The following is an 18,215-nucleotide window of genomic DNA, read 5'->3' on the forward strand; positions in this document are numbered from 1 at the left end:
TTTGGTGTTTATATTCTGTAAAACAGGATAAGTTATGAGTTGGACTTGCAGAAAGAACTGCCATGATGCAGCAGCACAGCGGTATGGATTTCTACATGTGAGCTCTACAGTTCTCTCAAACGTGGGCTTTCTTTTCAACGTACAGTATCAAGCACTACAGCGAGACACATCTCAGACGACTCAATAAATAAATGTAATACAGGAATTGAGCTCTAAATAAGTATTTATTTTCATGAAGAAAAAAGAGTTCCATTCTCAAAATATCTACAAAAAATGTACACACCTAGCAAGCCATTACATAAAAAACAGAAGCAGTTTGTGCTTTCAACTAATACAATAAAATAAAATAAAACAATAAAAAATCATTTCTATGGAGTGGGAGAACCTTAAATCAAACTATTTTATGCACTAAATCAGAACTTTATTTGAAAAGTTCCCAGGTCCAGGCCTCAGTGATAGTCTGGCTATTGGAGAAGACTCTAATAGGGTGTCAGCCATCTCACCATGTAGTCCCTGCAAAACCACATTCATCTGCGTTATTTCCAACACCCTTCTCCTTTGACATTTATAATGTGTTTAGCGGTCTTTGAATGCATGGATGTAACTTGAGTGAAACGTATGACTCACCTATTGAATTTCTGTTTCTTTCTCTTTTGGAACTCTGTCTCGTCCACGGTCCACACGGCTCCCTTCCCTCCCTCTACGCGCACAAAGCACTTGTGCAGGCTCAGATTGTGACGGACCGCATTCTGTTGGAACAGTGCGCAGCGGTTAGATCAAGTATGTGATACAGAAACTAAGAAAACAGCTACAGAAACTTCAAATAATTTTCACAACCCTCAAAAAAAATCCCAGTTACATCCTCAGTCCTCACCAGTTACTTGATCACTACGGCGATCAAAATACTCAAAATACCTAAAAAGGAGCCGCAGTAACAAAGTACCAATTCACTGAGTCATTTGAATTCCTGAGTCAATGACGATCTTAGTCACTGCACTACAAAAACTCCTTATTCAACCAAGTGTTATCAATCTCACATCAAGATCAAAAACCTAATTGGTACTGTTTTCAGTATAAAGAGACTTGCCAAGCGCTTATCATTTTCACTGAATTTAATAAGAATTTGACTTTACACTGGAAGCCTAATTCAACAGGTATAGCGAAACCTCAGATTTGCATATAGCTACAGTATAAGCACATTGACAGCCTCACCCTTTCTGCAAAACGCTACACACACCAATGTACAAAACGCTAAATACATTTCTCTACTTTGAATCAAAATGTCCCCTCTTTGCAATTTCAAGGAACTATCTTCCAAAATACAAATCCATGAAGCAGTTGATGAAACAACTACAGTATAGATAATTTCAAGAGAGTTCCATTGTCAGTATCACAGTTGTTTGATTTTCTTCTTGAAAGGGTCTATCAGGTGTAAAGACACTAAAGGGGGGTGCACACATAAAGATAATCAGGCTGATTTTGCCCTGATTTTCCCCTTCCGACCAGACAGAAAACGGCCGATTATCTTAAGATCTTAAGATTATCTAATACGATTCTCTCGTAGTGTGTGGTGTGTTAAGAGTCAAAATTCTCCCCACAATTGCCTCGGAAATCGTTTCCGAGGCAATTGATTTTGATTTTTTATCTTCATGTGTGGGTTCTCTCACAGATAAAAAAAAAAACGGTTGAGATTTATTACATCTTTTTGTGTGTACCCCCCTTTAGGTGGATAACTGTAAACTCAACAATCAGTCCTTAACACTGGGCAACAGGTAAGCCCTTGTCAACAACATAAATTGAAGGCAATGTAGCACAAAGAGGAAGAGGAGGAGGAAGAGACTGTTTTACAAAAAGTGTTTTATGACATTAAAAACGAGTCAAAATGTGAGAATTAGTGTATGGTTTTGAAGATTTGGTCTCGGGGTATGGTGTTTTACATGTTTTAAAATTGTGTGATATGCAAATATTTTGTGTGTAAGCCGTTGGCAAAAACTGCAGTGTTCTTCGCAATGTGGAGAGAAAAAAAGTCCTCTGTGTACCAGTCTGATGTGTGTCATTCCTCTCTAAATCATCATCTAATCTTACTTGAGCAAATCTCTGGAAAGAAAAACCATATCCAGGGAGAATATTTTTTGTCAAACGCGTTCTGCATTGAGTACATTAGTGTTTAACTGATTCGAACATCATCAGATCATATGATGGATGTGTTTGTAATATGACAACAAAATAGAGTTTTGATAAACAATTGTATAGTTTTGATGATAATTGTCTAATTTTGCAAAAGATCTGAGGGATTCTGCTTCTCGGAGGTAGAGCTGTGTTAATTTTTTTAATTTTCAATTTTGTTTTCAAAATTGTGCCTAAACTTGAAAATCACTGTATTGAAGGTGGGGTATGGGATTTGCAAAACGGCCAGCAGATTTTGAAAATACAGAACTCAAATAGTCCTACCCTCGCACTGGCCCTAACTCCACCCATTCAAAGAACACAGACGCACAATCATGCACTAGCAAAAATTCAGATGCACAAGAGCGAGCCAGGTTAGGCAATCTTCACAGGGGTAGAGCTGTAAAAAATGAAAAGCCAGCCCTGGCATCTGCAGAGCACTTTACGAGCACTAGTCTCCATACATACAGTATACAATCACTCATATCAGCTTCCTCCCCAAGCAGGTTAGGTAGCTAGCTACTGTAGTTCTACCTTCTTTATTCACCTCCAATGATGGTTAATAGTTCCACAAATGAATCATGAATCTAAATACAGTATTCTAAAAGCACCAATTATCGCCCATTTCAAAATTCTAAAACAACGATGCTTTTTAATACCCCAAAATAACATTTAACAAATGAACCTTACATTTTTCAGTAGCCATACTGTAGGTGTGTATATTTGAACAGAGTCTGCAGTACGGCTGTTTGATTGACTAAAGTACTCTCCGATGCTGCTAGGTGGTTTCGAATATAATTGGCTGGAGTTTTTGGAGTCCTGCACGTTCCACAGATGATTGACGTATTTAATTTCCATTTCAGTGCTTCCAACTCAGTGGCTGTAAGTGGGTTAGGAGTAGGATTTCAAGTGATTTTGCATAAATGGCCAAAAAAGAGAATCCTATACCCTACATTTAATTTAAGTCATATCATTTTACGAGAAAGCACAAGCTAAGTCTCTTTGTACTAAAACAATACCAACTTGATTGTTTTTAATCTTCATGTAAGATTGATAACACCTGGGGCCCTATCTTACACTTGGCGTCACGTGGCACTAAGCGAGATGCAATTTTTGTTCTTACAGTAAACAGTGATGATTTTTCCCCCCATGCGCTCCAGTTCAATTGAACATTGCAATCACCGGCGTGTCAGTTAAAAAAATAGGTGTGGTCAGGCTCGCTAAAAATCATTTACGCCACTGATTAAGAAAAGCCTGGTCTAATGCAAAAAGCACATACTGTACAAGCACTGCTATTTTGAGGGCGCAACATGTAACAAGCTCTTAGCAACAAGTCCCAGTTTGGATGAGTTTAAATAGTGCAGATGCATAGGCTATAGTCACACACACATTTTAGTAAAGCTAGGTATAGTGGAATCCTGGTGTTGCACACACGGTTTCACATGCAAGCAGATTCCTTCAGATGCACTGACTGTTAAAACACCAATGCACTGTTTGATGTCGCACTCCTTGCTCTTAAAAGGAATGACAGAATTCACTTTCATCAGTTTAATGGCTGTTACACCCAAAACACACCCATTAAGAAACATAAGAACAACCCTTTTGAACATTGCGTTTAGGAGACTTTTTACGCCGTTAAGACTGCGTTTTTGGACTGGCCACACCCTAAACGTATTTAAACCATACTTTTCAGACTGTGCATTTCATCGTTACAGTTTTTCCACAGTTGCTAAAACATACTGTATATTTTGAAACCTTACACCCTTTCTCAAAACTGTAAACACAAGCCCCCAAATCTCAAACGACATCCACAAAACCTCTAACAACCTCTGCAAAACTGATCAGTCATCTCAAAGTACTAGTTGTGCCTGTGCTCAAAACCAAACACTGTCTTCAGATCATGAGCAGTCAAAATGAAAACGCTAGCCTATTGAGCAGTCATTGCCGTTTTTCACAATTGCTAAAACACATTTATTTTTTTAACCTGTCACCCTTTTCTCTAAACTATAAACACAAATCCCAAATCTCAAACTACATTCCCAAAACGTTTGCCAACCTCTGCAAAACTGAACAATCACCTCAAAGCAGTAATGTGTGTGCTCAAAAACAAACACTGTATTCAGATCGTCTCTCAAAGCAGTGGAAATGAAAGCACTACTGAGCAGTCATTAGTCACTATATGTCAAAAAATGGAAATCACAGAGTTCAGGGCAGCTCATATAGCTCGAGGAGAAATGTTCCTTGTTTACAATTATACAGCAAATGCATCTTACAGTACATCTAAGAAACAATGCAAAGAGATCTACTGTAATCACTCATTGGATTCAACATTCACCATAAATCCAGTAAAAAGTAAGTAGTGAAAATGCCGTTTTGAGAAAAGGGTGGAAGATTTAAAAAATGTGTTTTAGCCATTGTGAAAAACTGTATACCAAAGACAGGCATTTCAGTACAGCAAATGAGACAAACATTGCCGTCTACAGCCTACATTTCTGTCCATTTTTTTAAGTAAATGTTTTGGCCTATTTGCCTTTATTACGATAGGATAGTGAAGAGTGAGACAGGAAGCAAGTGGGAGAGAGAGATGGGGTGGGATTAGGATATGACCACAGGTCGGATTTGAACCTGGGTCCCCGTGGGCACTCGGACCCATATATGGTACGAGCACTGTAGCCTGTTGTGCCACAGTGCCCCCTTCTGTCCATTTTTGACCTGTTTACATTCTGGACTAGCTTCTACGTGTGATCAATTTTTGGTCGTTGTGTTTAACATATGGCATTTGTGCTCTCTTCACGTTTACCTTTTGCCACTTGTCGTTACTATTATGCATCACAAATGTATCACCATGCATAATGTGTTTTATTGCATGAGGAGGTATTTAGAGTTTTGCAAAAAGAGTCTATGCGATCTGCAAATTGTGTTTCATGTGTGAAAACTGTTTGGTTTTGCCAATAGTGAGTGATCGATTCAAGACATGTGTGACAACTGAAAATGAAGTTCACAGAATGGAGTTTAGTGTTTTAGACCAGCAGTTTGTTGCACTGTGTGTGTGTGCCAGGTGTACTGTACCTTCCAGGCTGAATTGTTGTGTCTGAAGTAGAGGAACATTTGCATGAACCAATTATAGATCTCATTGAGGGTTCGCTGTTTCTCAGGAGCCTCCAGGATTGACTGGAAACAGAAAAACGCAGGAGAGGTGTGACATTAGCGCCCTTCTGAAAGAAACTGTGAAATGACTAATGACAACAGGGAGATGATGTGTTATGACCTTTATAACACATTTTAACTAGATCAGATGACTAACCCATCGTATTAGGCAAGCGTAGGTGTACGGAGGTCGGATATTGGCACATTTGTAAACATCAAAGCTGGAAATCATATCTGTGGGGAGGGGAAATGCACAGATAGATGTCAGTGGTTTAACAAGTGTGGCACGAATGGCTATCTTCAAGCCAGAAAATGAGTGATCCTGTACTGTCGGCGTGTGACAGAGCCACCAGGTGTACTTCAGGCTCTGTCCCTGTGTCTGGTCATTTATCCGGGCAGAGCAGTGGGTGGTGTACCTGGCAGCATGTGTGGGAGGGGAGTGTGCCATAATTCTGGAAGCCCCCGCTCCACTGGCTCCTCGCTGGCACACTCTGGCGCTCCATATGCCCCCTCTGGTCCGGCCTCTCTCTCCGCCAGGCCAGCCGGCAGGGCAGAGCTGGCATTCTGCACAGGATTTCACAAAAACAGGTTATTCAGTCAGTGTTGTACAAACAAAAAGGTTTTTTTTTTACATAGGTTTGATATTTGACTGAGGCCTACCTACTTGCTTACACTGAAGAAATACACCAAACTATTATTCCGTCAGCAATGCTAAAATGATTTTTTTTAATCTTTTTTTTTACATTTTTTTTTTAAGAAGTGACATTTATACTGATTCATAAATGCTCACATGAATACAGTACAATCATATAACTACAGATGCTATATTTGTGTGAAAGTCTGTTACTGTAGTGGTGTACACTATAGGCAAGATGATCCAGTTACTCACCGAGGTTGTTGATGTTGGGTCAGATAGATTGAGGTGATGCTCCATGGCTTGGAGTTTCTGTTTCTCCAGCATCAGCTTAGAACACAGGTCACCCATAAAACATTCACATCCCGTTTGCCAGATGTGACACTTTTCCACAATATTACAAACAAACAAACAAACACGCAGTGACCGCACCAATGGATAAAACCTGCTTTTTGGACTTTAACCCTTATCTTGTTCTGAGATCCTTTGACATGGTAAAAATGCTAAGCATAGCATACTGTAGGTACACAGGCCAGAAGCCACAATTATGAAACCTAACCTGGTTCTCCATGCACTGCACCAGATCTCGCTGTATCTTCCACTGAGCGCTGCCTTTGACATCGAAAGTGTGGTCACTGTCAAGGTGCCTGGCAAATTTGAGAGAAAGAATGCCACACAAACTTAAAGTATTGACACATCACATGTGTTTCACCTCCAAAATGACCGCAAATGTGTTCTTGTTGTTGTCCATGATGATGCATGCAGTTGTTATGGAAACAACAGTGTAACCGCGGAACTTACGTTAGGAATTCTGCATAGTCTTCAAATTTCTCTTCACATCCTGGCCACTGACAGAGTCCGTTGACATAAAGTGGACTTTGGTTTTCTGAAGACTGGAAAGACCTGTGTCAGAGAAGATTTCAGGCTAAGGGTAAAATCATCTGCTGAGGCAAATAAACTGGACGTTACTGACTAAAGCACTTCACTCATGAATGCAAGTGTGTTGTCAGGTAAGCTACACCAAGACATTATCTGACCCAGAATCAGAATCAGAATTTGACAATGTATGTACTTGTGAAGAGTGCGAGCCTTAGATCTTCTTTGTTGGCTGAGTTTCCAGGATTGGGCTGTTTCTCCAGTGCATTTAGACGGCTGTCCGACTGATGTCGTGAGGAAACGTCTGACCACATGAAAATTCTCATCTGGAAAGGGGTCTGACCATCTTGGCTGATCTAAAAAAGTGAAGTTTTTCTAATCATATTGCATCATAATACAGAGATGTAGGTGTATGTATCTATCATGTAAAAGCTCCTTGTAGCCTATATAGCATACGGCACGAAGCCATTGTAAATATGAGAGCTCTTGAAATCAGTGGCAATCAGTGTCATGGAGAAAATGTGTGGAAAATGTTTTTGAAGAAAGAGTGAAAGGGACACACACAAAAAAAATCTACGTAATGTGGTTATTTGGTTGAGGCTGGCAAAATATAAAAATCCATCTGTATAATGTGTACATTTAAAGTATATTCAATTGTATGTTACAAGACATGCAATGTGGGTGGGTGAGAAATATTTGTTGAATTTTGTTATTTGTTTTGAATTATGTTTGATGACATAAAAAAAGACCATAGAACACTAAAGACTATAGAGAAAAGAAGACAAATAAAACATATATGTATAAAAAATCCTAGTCATAGTTCTAATTGAACGATATGTTGGCACACACACCTTGTTGCAGAGGATGAGGAGGTCGTCTTAGGACTGAGGGTCTACTCTGAGTGACCGTGGGGGCCAGTGAGGCCAGCTGCACAAGCTGTTTGCCCACCTCCTCACTGGAGCACTGGGGAAAACAACACCAATGTGCAATCAACAGGCCAAGCCCTCATACAGTATTAGACCATTCTTTGACCCCCTACAGACAGTATGGGAATGATAAAGAGTCTCTGTTAGGACCTACAACAGACCCATGGCCCTGCAGTGCCAGTTTGAGGTCAGTGAGTGTTGCTGGGTACTATCACTGGTAGGCTACCCCCCGCCCCCCAAAAAAGGATGAAAATGAAGACAACTTTTCATATTCCATCACAGTCCAAATGAAAGTACAGTAAGTGCAACCAATGCCAAAAGCTGAGGTTCTCTCACATTTTATACAGTAAATGGTCAGTATGAGAACCGGATAACTCCGCAGTCTCCTCTAGCGCAATTTTCAGCCATGACGAGCCAGCTCGCACCTGCCACCCTCTCGTGCGCTTGTTGCCCCCTAGAGTTGCGATATTTTACTCTTCTGTTGTAAATAGCCTGCTTTTGGTGGCTTATTCCTCCTGTACAAATACTTTTATTGGGGAGGCGAAGGATTAACAACAGGCAAAAACTATCTCCAAAGAGCTGTAGCCTACTGTACCGGCTGACAAGGTAATGTTTCACGATTCTCGCAAGATGTTTTCCAGGGGACTATCTTTGTTGCATGGCTGGTCTAGCTACTCGCTAGTCGCTACGGCTATGCTAGGTGAACGCTTCCCCTATTACAAGTTCTTTTACCATCAAAATGCCTTCGTAAAGATTGTATTACATGTAATGTGCACATCTTGCATAGTATACCTTTAAGTTATAATTGTGCATGGGAAATTACCTGTAGTCGCAAAGATGTCTGAGCTGACCTGATCAAAGGGCTGGACAGCCTTAACATGAGAGGAGCAGAAATCTGTGGGTGGAATGGACATTAATGTAATAATAAAAGTCGCAAACTGACTCCATAGAAAGCCTAAAATTGTAATGAAATATTTCTGGGTCAAAACCCTCCCTGCTTTATGTATTAGTATCTGCCCATTTACATGGGAATGAAAAACTATTTTAGTTCCTCTCAGTGTAGGCCTATGTCACAGTTCTAAACATCCTTTGATGATATCACTTTAGCTAACTCCAGAAAGTGCATCTACCACCCTTTCCACCAATGGCATGCTGCACACGATGCCATGTACAGTACCTGCACTGATGTGGTCAGGCCTGTAGTCTGAAGCGAGTGCCTCTGTCTGAGTGCTGGCGAGGAACAGAGCACATCTCCGGGCTCATCCTGACACACAAGCGTGGGTTCATCAGAGTTCACACTCCCACGCCGAGACCTCATACTCTCACTTTTTGGTGTTTTACTGCAACATTACAAATGCACACAAATGACTAATATTTTACCACACAACAATGAGATTCATCTCTTACAAAGAGGAAAATGTTCTTCATTGAAGTTTCTGAAAATACTCTCTTTCTTAAATTCTTAAAACAAATGTGGCAACCTCCCCAAGCATTTTTTTTTGCCAGAGTTTTGTTTGCCATTTTTCAGCAACAATGTAAACAATATTTCAGTTATTATAATCTGTGAGGGAAGTCTGAGACAATGGCACAAACATTCATAATGTGAAGTGAAGATTCAAATAGGTTGGCTGATTCGTCAGTGGTCTGATTCAATATAACACAGTAAAACAGTAACATTATTTAATGTTCTTTCTTGCTTGGTGAGAATACACTAGTTCTAGAAAGTTGCAGTGGTATTTATTGGCAGCTCACAGGTGCATGCGTGTGGTTGCGGAGGCAGTGCTCTTGCAGTGTTGCACTGACATTACCGCTGCCAAAACCACCAGCTCCATGTGTTCTTTTTTTTTTTTTTTTTTTTTTTAAGAAACATGCAACCTCCACTTTGATAGTTTATCTACTAAGTTCATGATTTGTATCCTCATGTCTGACAAACACTATTGTTCAATATTACCCTGTCAAAAACGCTGGGCTGGCATCAAACTTTGCAGTGAAAAAGGAAGACAACAAAAACAACAAAGGCAAACAGGAAAAATGTATTTAGTCAGAAGAGAAAGTGCAACACATTTTTGTGGTTGACACAGGCCTTTTTTCATTCACAGAAGAGAGATAAGATTTTCATCTGTGTTCAATCTTTACGGAAACTTTTTAGAATTAAAGTAAACAAATTAATAATATGTAGCCATGTGTCTTTGAACTTTGCACTATCACTTTGATAGTAACAATAAGAGTCATCTTACATGAAACACACTTTGCATATATGCAACTGTAAGCACAGCAGAACATCTAACAGTTTCTAACTGGCGTTAATTGATACGATACTTTCATGTAACACTTGTTAATTGATATAATATATATTTGCAAAAGAAAAAACTCTATTTAACATTTGTATCTATTCTTTATTATTCTATATGTGGGCAACCTTTGTGAATCCTGAATATTGTGCTTTAGCTGAATGCAATTTTATTTTTAGTAGGCCTACTACTTGTTTTAGCTTTGTAGAGCAAACATCCTTCCGAATGAATTCTAAAACACATATTCTTGTCTGTTGCTTTCAGTTCAAACAGTGGAAAATTACGCATAACATCCGTTGCCATTTCCTTTTAATGAGCTGAGCTATAGACAGACTTACACATTTGATAGAATACCATTCATACTGTACATACTGAATGATAAGTAACTGGTAAGTGACCAGTATGGCCTATGGTCCTTTTTCTTGTTTTTAATGCAAGTTAAATCTGCCGAAATACTAAAAGCTGCTGATCACAGCTTGAATACTAATGTGTCATACAGTAAATATGAGTTTGTAAGAAAACAATGGCATCCACAAATACAGATTTCGACACCTATAGGTATAGTAAAACAGCTATCTCTATTACTGAATTCCATTGGACTTTCAAATGTTTCGCATTTCCATTTTACCTTTGCAAAAACGTTCACATATCCAGCCATTTGTCAACTAATTTTGACCCAAAGTAGTATAAAGACAAGAGAAACTATTCACATTCACACAATGCAATTTTGGAATCTATACTACTTTGGATACATGCAAATAAAACATGATAAATGCATGTAGAATAAACTATTACAAAAATTGAGAAAGTACTCCAGAATTGTCCTACAGTATATCAGCCAACAACCCACAGCATAACACCAGCAAGAATATCCTCTGACATAAACAAGTGTATCAAGTAACGAGCACAAGCTGTTTGATTCTGTTCCAGCTGTTTGATTTAAATCACTGATTGAGCTATTGTTATTATGCCCATAGTAAATAACTACTTAAATAGCCCTCTTTCTCAAGTTGCATCAACTTGATTCGAGCAAAGCACAGTCCGAAAGAAAGACAACATTCCATTTTCCAAACCGAGAAGTGCATTTCCCAGCCCACACATACCTTGGTCAGCTTGTCACGTTCCCTTCTACCCACACAATCGCCAAGGTGCCGCTGCTCAAGAAAGGTGATGTTTAACTCTACATGGGTGTACAACAAAAGTGATGCTTAAATGGAGACAGATATGCACTGCGAAAAACCTGAACTTGACTGACAGTAGTGGTATATACCTGCTCTGAGTGCAGGCACACTCATGACGTATAGTTTGCGTGCAAGTTTGTAAACTCTAAATGCTGTCTAAAGGAAGTGGGTTTGTATGGAATTCAATCAAATCACTTGGAAGAGAAAGCTTACAAGCCCCCACAGAACAGTTGTAACTGCATCTATTTAAACTCAGCCCTTGCCTGCAGGCACATATAATAATTAGCAATATTATATAGTATAGCATTTAGTGCAGATGTTATAACTCATGCATTTTTCTATTTACTAGTTTACAATCTGTATGTGTTTGTTTCAGGTTTATTGGTTAAATGTTACTTTACTTTATCTGATATTTTGTTTTATTATTTACAAAAATAGTGAGCGCTTTTTAAACGATGCAGCTGTCTCAAGCGAAAATATACAGGTTTTATGAGAAATACAATAAATCTGAAAATCAATAAATACTGAAAATCAATATTGTATGGAATTATATGGATAGAGTGTAATAAATAAAAATCAAAGTGTTCAAATTTTGTGTAAAAAAGTGTTGCCATATGATGGAGTTGCAGATCATAAAATTTCACTCACCACAGGTGTCTTCCTCTAGCCTGATTATATAATCACACTTACGCGTATTTATACTGACAGGACAGGGGAAAAAAATTGTTTTTCAATCAAAGTGGGAAATGATCTCAGTGACCGCAAACGGCTTCCTCACGCAAACACATTTAGAATAAACAATTTTACATAACTGCAGAAATAAATTTTATGAACATGCATGTAGAAGAACTCTATGCTATCCCTCTGGGATACCTTTTATGTGTATTTTTGAAATGTTTAGATTACTTCACAGATTTTAAATTAACTCTCAACCTTTCACGTAGACACACACACAGTATTACATGACATTAGACTGTAGACTTTATACTGTAACCCATTTTATGGGTTAAATTTATCAAAAGTGCATCATATACTATTTCAATTATGGTCTGACTCAATATTTCTTAACTTTGTTGCTCACTTTAAGAAACCTCTGACTAAGCTGACTTAACCAAAACAGCTGGCCTAATGTTTCACTTCACAGAGTTAAACTACTGTACAATCTATTGAAACTAAACATTCCATCAACCAGCTTTCCGTTACTGGATTTAAACGCAAATTTAAAACAAAAAATGCTTTAAAGATACATACAGTTCATACAAAACATTTAATGCATTTAATCTCTCCACTCGCCTTTCTTTTTGAATATTAAAATAGTTATAAAAAATACATACAGAGCAGAGTTAATACATCAATTCAAAAACAAATTATGAAAATACAACAAGTACGTATGGCTTAGGAGTTGTAAACTCAATTGAAAAGACTTCTGTGGAATTTGGTGCGATGTATGACATGTTAACAGAGAAACCAGTGGGCTTGTGAGTGAAAGGTGGCGTGTGGGCTAATTGCTTTGAAACCAAAATACCTTTAAATGATTATAGAACAAAGAAACCAACTAACCTATGTTTGTCGTCATCATTTATCAATATTTGCATTTTTCATGTGAAAAGGGACAGATGGAAAAATGTGCGCATCAACTGAAAGATAACACTGAGAATGGATGTGGATGAGCACTTTGAAGACTACTTGGATACTTTGATGACTTGATAACCATGAAACAATAACAGTAGGTATGCATACTTGACTACATATGCTACCCATAACCCTCGTGTTGTTGTTGTTGGGGGGGTGGGGGGGTTATTTTAGTTAAATGACTCCAGTATGGTTTTCGTAAGAGAGGTCTCTAAACATAGTATTAGCACCAAACTTAATTTGTTGTAGGCTTTAGGCTTGTTCTTATCGATTCGTTGATCTACGTTAAGTAGCATTCATGCACATGCTTTGAATATACTGTGCAAAGTACAACATCCTTGTGCACAGCCCTTCTTTTTTCTTTTATCCAGGTGCTGATGATATGCAGTAGAACTTAGTAGAATCTCACACAAGTTTGCACAGATAAAATCAGTTAAAGCTTATTGTCCAGTGTGCGATGTACACTCTTTTTTGAGATTCTATGTACCGTAATTTCCCGACTATTAGCCGCAGCTTATACATTGATTTTGAAACATTTCTTCAGCTATGAGGTTAATACAGGGGGGCAGTTAATACGGTGTTAATATGATTTTGTTATTTTTAACTTGCCAAAAACACTGTCCTGCGGCTTATACACAATGCAGCTTATATGCGGGAAATTACTGTATGTGTATTTGCAGTTTTGCTGTGTATCTTCGTGTCAGAGGGGATACAATGATACAGGATGGTTAATGTTTGAACTGTGCATCAGAGTAATCCAGATGGTGATCATGAATGGCAATCCGTCAGAACCATCTATGGCACACCATGGAGATTTGTTTCAATGCCACGGTAATATATCTTGTGCCTGTGGCCACCAGCATATATAATACAATATAATAGGGAAATAACCCATAAGTAAATCAGGACATAGGCCTAATGCTATTGTCTGCTTTTGTGTAGGCTGAAGCAGGACAGTGTTTAAAGCCAAGGGAAATAGTACATTTTTTCTTTTCTTGCACCTAAACTGTCAGGAAAGCATATGACCATTTCTCGGAAATATAATGCTGACAGCAGCAAAAACAATCAGCACGCACGTGCGGCATTTCCACAAGGTATATGGACGTTAGTGCTACGGTTGAAAAAAGAAAACACCTCCTCATGCAAAACAGGCCAGTGGTGGCAAACGTGAGATATTTGATTGCATTGATCCCATGCTATTTTTTCCGTCATTAGATTACTTCAGACAAGGCTTTCTTTTTGTTCCCTTTTTGTTTTAGGTGCCTGTTTCACACCTGGCCTTTGGGGTCATAATAAAACTGAATACATTAGATAGCATTATTTGATGGAACATTTTCTTTAGAGAAATATACAGAGCATGCACACAACTGTTTATGGCAGACAGCGCTAGAGTAATTGTATGGACTTCAGTGTTACTCAAGTTCCAACTTTCTGAAATCTTTGAGTGTTTGTGCGCTTCCTCGCCACTAGAGGGCACTTTCAGCAAGAATGTGGGAGATGAGCTTCAGTGCCACATTCCTGCACATGCCTTCATCTTCACAAAGTGGCAAACGGCTAAACCCTCAGGACAAATGCCAGTGCCAGGGTCGAGTCATAAAGGTGATAACACTTTAATGCTGATAGTGATCTGCATTTTAATACGAAGCGTAGGGGATCAAGAGTTTTGTGATCTTAGTGAGGAGGTGCTTCCCCTTTCTGCTTTGGGCAAAAATGTGCGTGAGAACGTCCTAGATCACCTATGGACATGCGTCATCACAGAGTTGTTGTTTTTTTCCTGCCATGATTTTAGACAACCTGTGCAGAATGCTGACATTTCCTCTTCGTATATGTGATGCTGCGGTTAGCACATGTTGTTTAAAAATGACAAGTCATGTGCAAAAACCTTAATCAAGATCAAGTTGAATCAACATCTCCGACACTTCTGGCTGTGTCAGGAACATTTTACTCTCTTGAATGTGTGAATTTCACATGCACCGATACTACTTTTTGGTGTACCAAGTACCTAAACCAAAATGCTCTTATTTCTACCAAAAGAATAAGAATTACCATACAAATACAATGAATGAGTTGAGTTTAGGGGATGAGTTTTATTCTGCTCTTACTTTGTTGTTTCACAATAAAATAAATAGAATAGTATGAATTTAATCACTAGGAAACTTTGTCTGACCAGAAATAAACATGAATGAAACAAACATAAAACAAATAAACTAATTATGTTTATGAATGTTGCTGCAAAGTGGCACTGGTGCATGGCATCATCACTGGGACAGGTAGGGGAGCACGGATATGAACACCTACACCTACCTACACTGCAAAAAAGGATGTGTCAAAATGACACATTATGAGTGAGTTCAGGGACTACACGATTTTGTGTAATTTTGTGTTAATTTTGTGCAGCAAGAAAAACAACAAAAACAAGCAAGCAAACAAACAAAAGGTACACCTTTTTGCAGATGCACATTTTGTTTGGTTATTTGAGTTAGTTGAACTCAGCCAGCCACACAATTGCTATGTTGAAATTGACAACATGTATAGTCCCTGAACTCACTCAGAATATGTCATTTTCACACATCCTTTTTTTGCAGTGTATGAAACCATGCCATATCGATACCGGTCTTGGCCGTCAGTGGTATTGTAGTAGGTAGGTAGGTACCCACCCAACCATATATCCTGCACCAGCATTATAGTGCACCCCTAATTTACACACGACCACACAGGCAGATGCATCTGCACGCTTCATGGTGCAGATGACAGAGTGAGTGAGTGAGTGAGTGAGTGAGTGAGTGAGTGAGTGAGTGAGTGTGTGTGTGTGTGTGTGTGTGTGTGTGTGTGTGTGTGTGAGAGAGAGAGAGAGAGAGAGAGTGGAGAACTTCAGGCGAGTGTGCATCACATTGAGGAAAATGTCGTTGATAGTGTGGAACATTTTTTTTTTTAGCAAGTGACACGCTGTCTACGTCCACCGCCGCTGTCGCCGTTTCCTTTGTCAGCTGAAGCCATCTGTTCCCATGGCTTCCAGCGGTCTGGACAGCTGTTATCACAGGCATGAGGGCACACTGCAGAGCGCTGTGTCATGCAGAGACAAAACACCTTTTTACCAGGAATTTACAGATAGAGCGAGTGTTCTTGCACCAAACGCTTGCCAGGTGAGCTGGCTTACAACTTTCAGTTTGGAATGGACTGCGAGGCCAAAGATAATCATTTAAAGGGCTGGCAAGGCCAGCACATTATGACATGCTACTGTAGGCTATGCTGTGCACCTAGGTCTGTATATGGGTGCATCTGTATACTGCACATTGTGTGCACTGTTTCTTATGCTATGTTCAAATGACAATTTCCAATAAAGGGGCAATAATATCTGCAAGTGTAACACATTAGAGGAAGAATCACTTTTTTTGTTGCTTATTTGACAATCTTCTTGAGTCGCCTGTGGTCATTTTAAATACAGGCTGTTAATTGATGAAAGCAATTATCTGAAATCTGCACAACAGTCCTACTATAGAGTTGTATTTTTGGATTAACATTCCAATTTAAATTTGTGACATGAAATATTGTATTTGAGCTTCTTTTGTTCACACATTCACATTGAATATAGATGTTTCATAGAAATACACCCATATTCATGAAAAGATTTAAAATGCCTCAACACCCGATTTTCTCTGGGTATCTCTCAGTCGTCTGAAGTGACATGATCACAGGAGTTTACATGACAACAGCCATCAGCTCTCTCTATGCTTTAGAGAGAGGCACCACTTAGGCTGTCCTTTGCTTTGCCGACAGCTCCCGAGTCCCTTTTCCGAAGTTAGCCGAGCAATGACTGAAGCTGAGCGCAAAGACGAAAGCCGCTGTGTCCAATTCACCATCGCATAACAGCCATTTCACATTGGTCATTTTTGTTTCCTCTTTTGAAATCCAGTGATGACTTCAGAATGCCGAAGACACTGAAATACTCCCGAACAAGGATTCGGGACCTGTCATCGTGAGCAGGCCTATTTTTTATTAAGCATTTCTTCACCACAGAACGAAGCAGGCGGATGTATTTAAAATATAGGGCGCCTACATGCACTGTGTACATATCTTCACATAGGATGACTATACTGTGTTCTCGGAGAGACTGCTCCTACAGCCGGACCTGCTGATGGATGATTCTTGTTTTATCGAAAGGATTACCTTTAACGTTTTGAATGGACAAATTGGATATCAGTATGGTTGAAAGAGGCGTCCTAGGTTTTGATCTCGGTTTCAAAACGAAAATGAAGATTCAAAGAAATCGTCTTGTTCTGTAGCCTACTGTGGTAATCGTAATTTACCAGTAAATAAACGGCTTCCAACATTATGATATAGCGTTTTTAAACGGCTGTTTGGCGCTAACTAAGGAAATATTCAGCCTACATTGAAAAGATTTTGAGGCGTCAATTTATTTATTTTATTCTGTCACTCTGTGATGGGAATATATTGCTGAACCTTGGGTGAGCTTTATGGAAAACCTGAAGACATGACATGCACACGAAAAAAGAGGAAACGATCTTTTTTGTTTTTTAAAACCTGTGTTTATTTAAGATATATGCAACTGGCATAATCTAAGAGTGACGTTGCTCGACAGTAGACTGGACATTAAACCAGGATTCGGTTGATTTTTTGTACAGACGTGACCATTCCCCGTAATAATTAATTAATTTTTATGTTTTCAGTCATTTGTAAAGGACGTCAAGTCCAGCTGGGATTATACTTCGAATTCATGGTCATTTTGCTGAGCCTTTTGGGCCTTTTAGAGAAAACATATTTTTCCCTTTTTTATCTCTCTTATTTGTTTTATGTTGACTGCAACAAGCTCTCATCGCGGCCTGCTGCCGAAGCTAGAGCCATTGTCTCGAGGACAAGCTTAAGAAATCCAGGTAAGATGTTTTCACATTTACATGACATTTTCTTGGTCTCCTTGGTCTTATGCAGGCTGTATCTATAGGGTTATGTTTGTTATGGTGTAGCCATAATATAGAGTTAATCCATCGATTCTCACCCACAATAGCCAGTGACAGGCGACGGAACAGATGAATGCATGACTCCTTTGGTACATGGACACTACAAACACCATTACCTACAAATTTGGGCCTGTATTATCCACTTGTTATCGTCCACCCTCTCTCTCTCTTTCAATCTCTCTCTCTCTCTCCCTGTGTATGTGCGTGCGTGCGTGTGTCAGTGTGTGTGTGTGCGTGCGTGCGTGTGTGTGTGTGTCAGAGAGTGGAAGAAAAAGAGCATCTTTTCCGCATTCGTGTGGGCACATATAGCATGATTTACGCACGAAGGATACTTGTTACTCAGTTTTTACTATAGTATATTGGCCATATGGGGCCATATGTTGGTC

The 18,215-nt window shown here is 39.2% G+C and overlaps 1 protein-coding gene across 4 annotated transcripts; it reads right to left on the reverse strand.

Moving 5' to 3' along the window:
- Nucleotides 1-205: 205 nt before the first annotated feature.
- Nucleotides 206-11,886, reverse strand: foxp3b (forkhead box P3b). 4 transcript variants are annotated; one of them, XM_062540064.1, is made up of 14 exons: nucleotides 11,870-11,886; nucleotides 11,144-11,220; nucleotides 8,927-9,089; nucleotides 8,573-8,644; nucleotides 7,675-7,786; nucleotides 7,020-7,179; nucleotides 6,749-6,850; nucleotides 6,507-6,582; nucleotides 6,203-6,277; nucleotides 5,730-5,877; nucleotides 5,471-5,547; nucleotides 5,236-5,337; nucleotides 628-749; nucleotides 206-513 (listed from the first exon to the last, which is right to left on the reverse strand). In XM_062540064.1, exons 3-14 carry the CDS (start codon nucleotides 9,065-9,067, stop codon nucleotides 480-482), a joined length of 1,221 nt encoding a protein of 406 aa, XP_062396048.1. In that variant the 5' UTR covers nucleotides 9,068-9,089; nucleotides 11,144-11,220; nucleotides 11,870-11,886; the 3' UTR covers nucleotides 206-479. The 4 variants fall into 4 exon arrangements, with proteins under 4 accessions (XP_062396048.1, XP_062396045.1, XP_062396047.1 ...); XM_062540061.1 differs by having other exon boundaries at nucleotides 6,507-6,594; XM_062540063.1 differs by lacking the exon at nucleotides 11,870-11,886 and adding an exon at nucleotides 11,311-11,326 and having other exon boundaries at nucleotides 6,507-6,594.
- Between the last annotated feature and the right edge of the window lie 6,329 nt (nucleotides 11,887-18,215).

The sequence above is a fragment of the Sardina pilchardus genome, chromosome 7 (genome assembly GCF_963854185.1).
Source record: "Sardina pilchardus chromosome 7, fSarPil1.1, whole genome shotgun sequence".
Lineage (NCBI taxonomy): Eukaryota > Metazoa > Chordata > Actinopteri > Clupeiformes > Clupeidae > Sardina > Sardina pilchardus.

Coding starts and splice junctions, on each gene's coding strand:
- foxp3b (XM_062540061.1), bottom strand. CDS start 9,067: ATGAGGTCTCGGCGTGGGAGTGTGAACTCTGATGAACCCACGCTTGTG. Junction 6,851..7,019: donor AAGGCTCGCACTCTTCACAA/GTACATACATTG, acceptor TCTCTGACACAG/GTCTTTCCAGTCTTCAGAAA. Junction 6,278..6,506: donor TGCAGTGCATGGAGAACCAG/GTTAGGTTTCAT, acceptor CTGTGTTCTAAG/CTGATGCTGGAGAAACAGAA.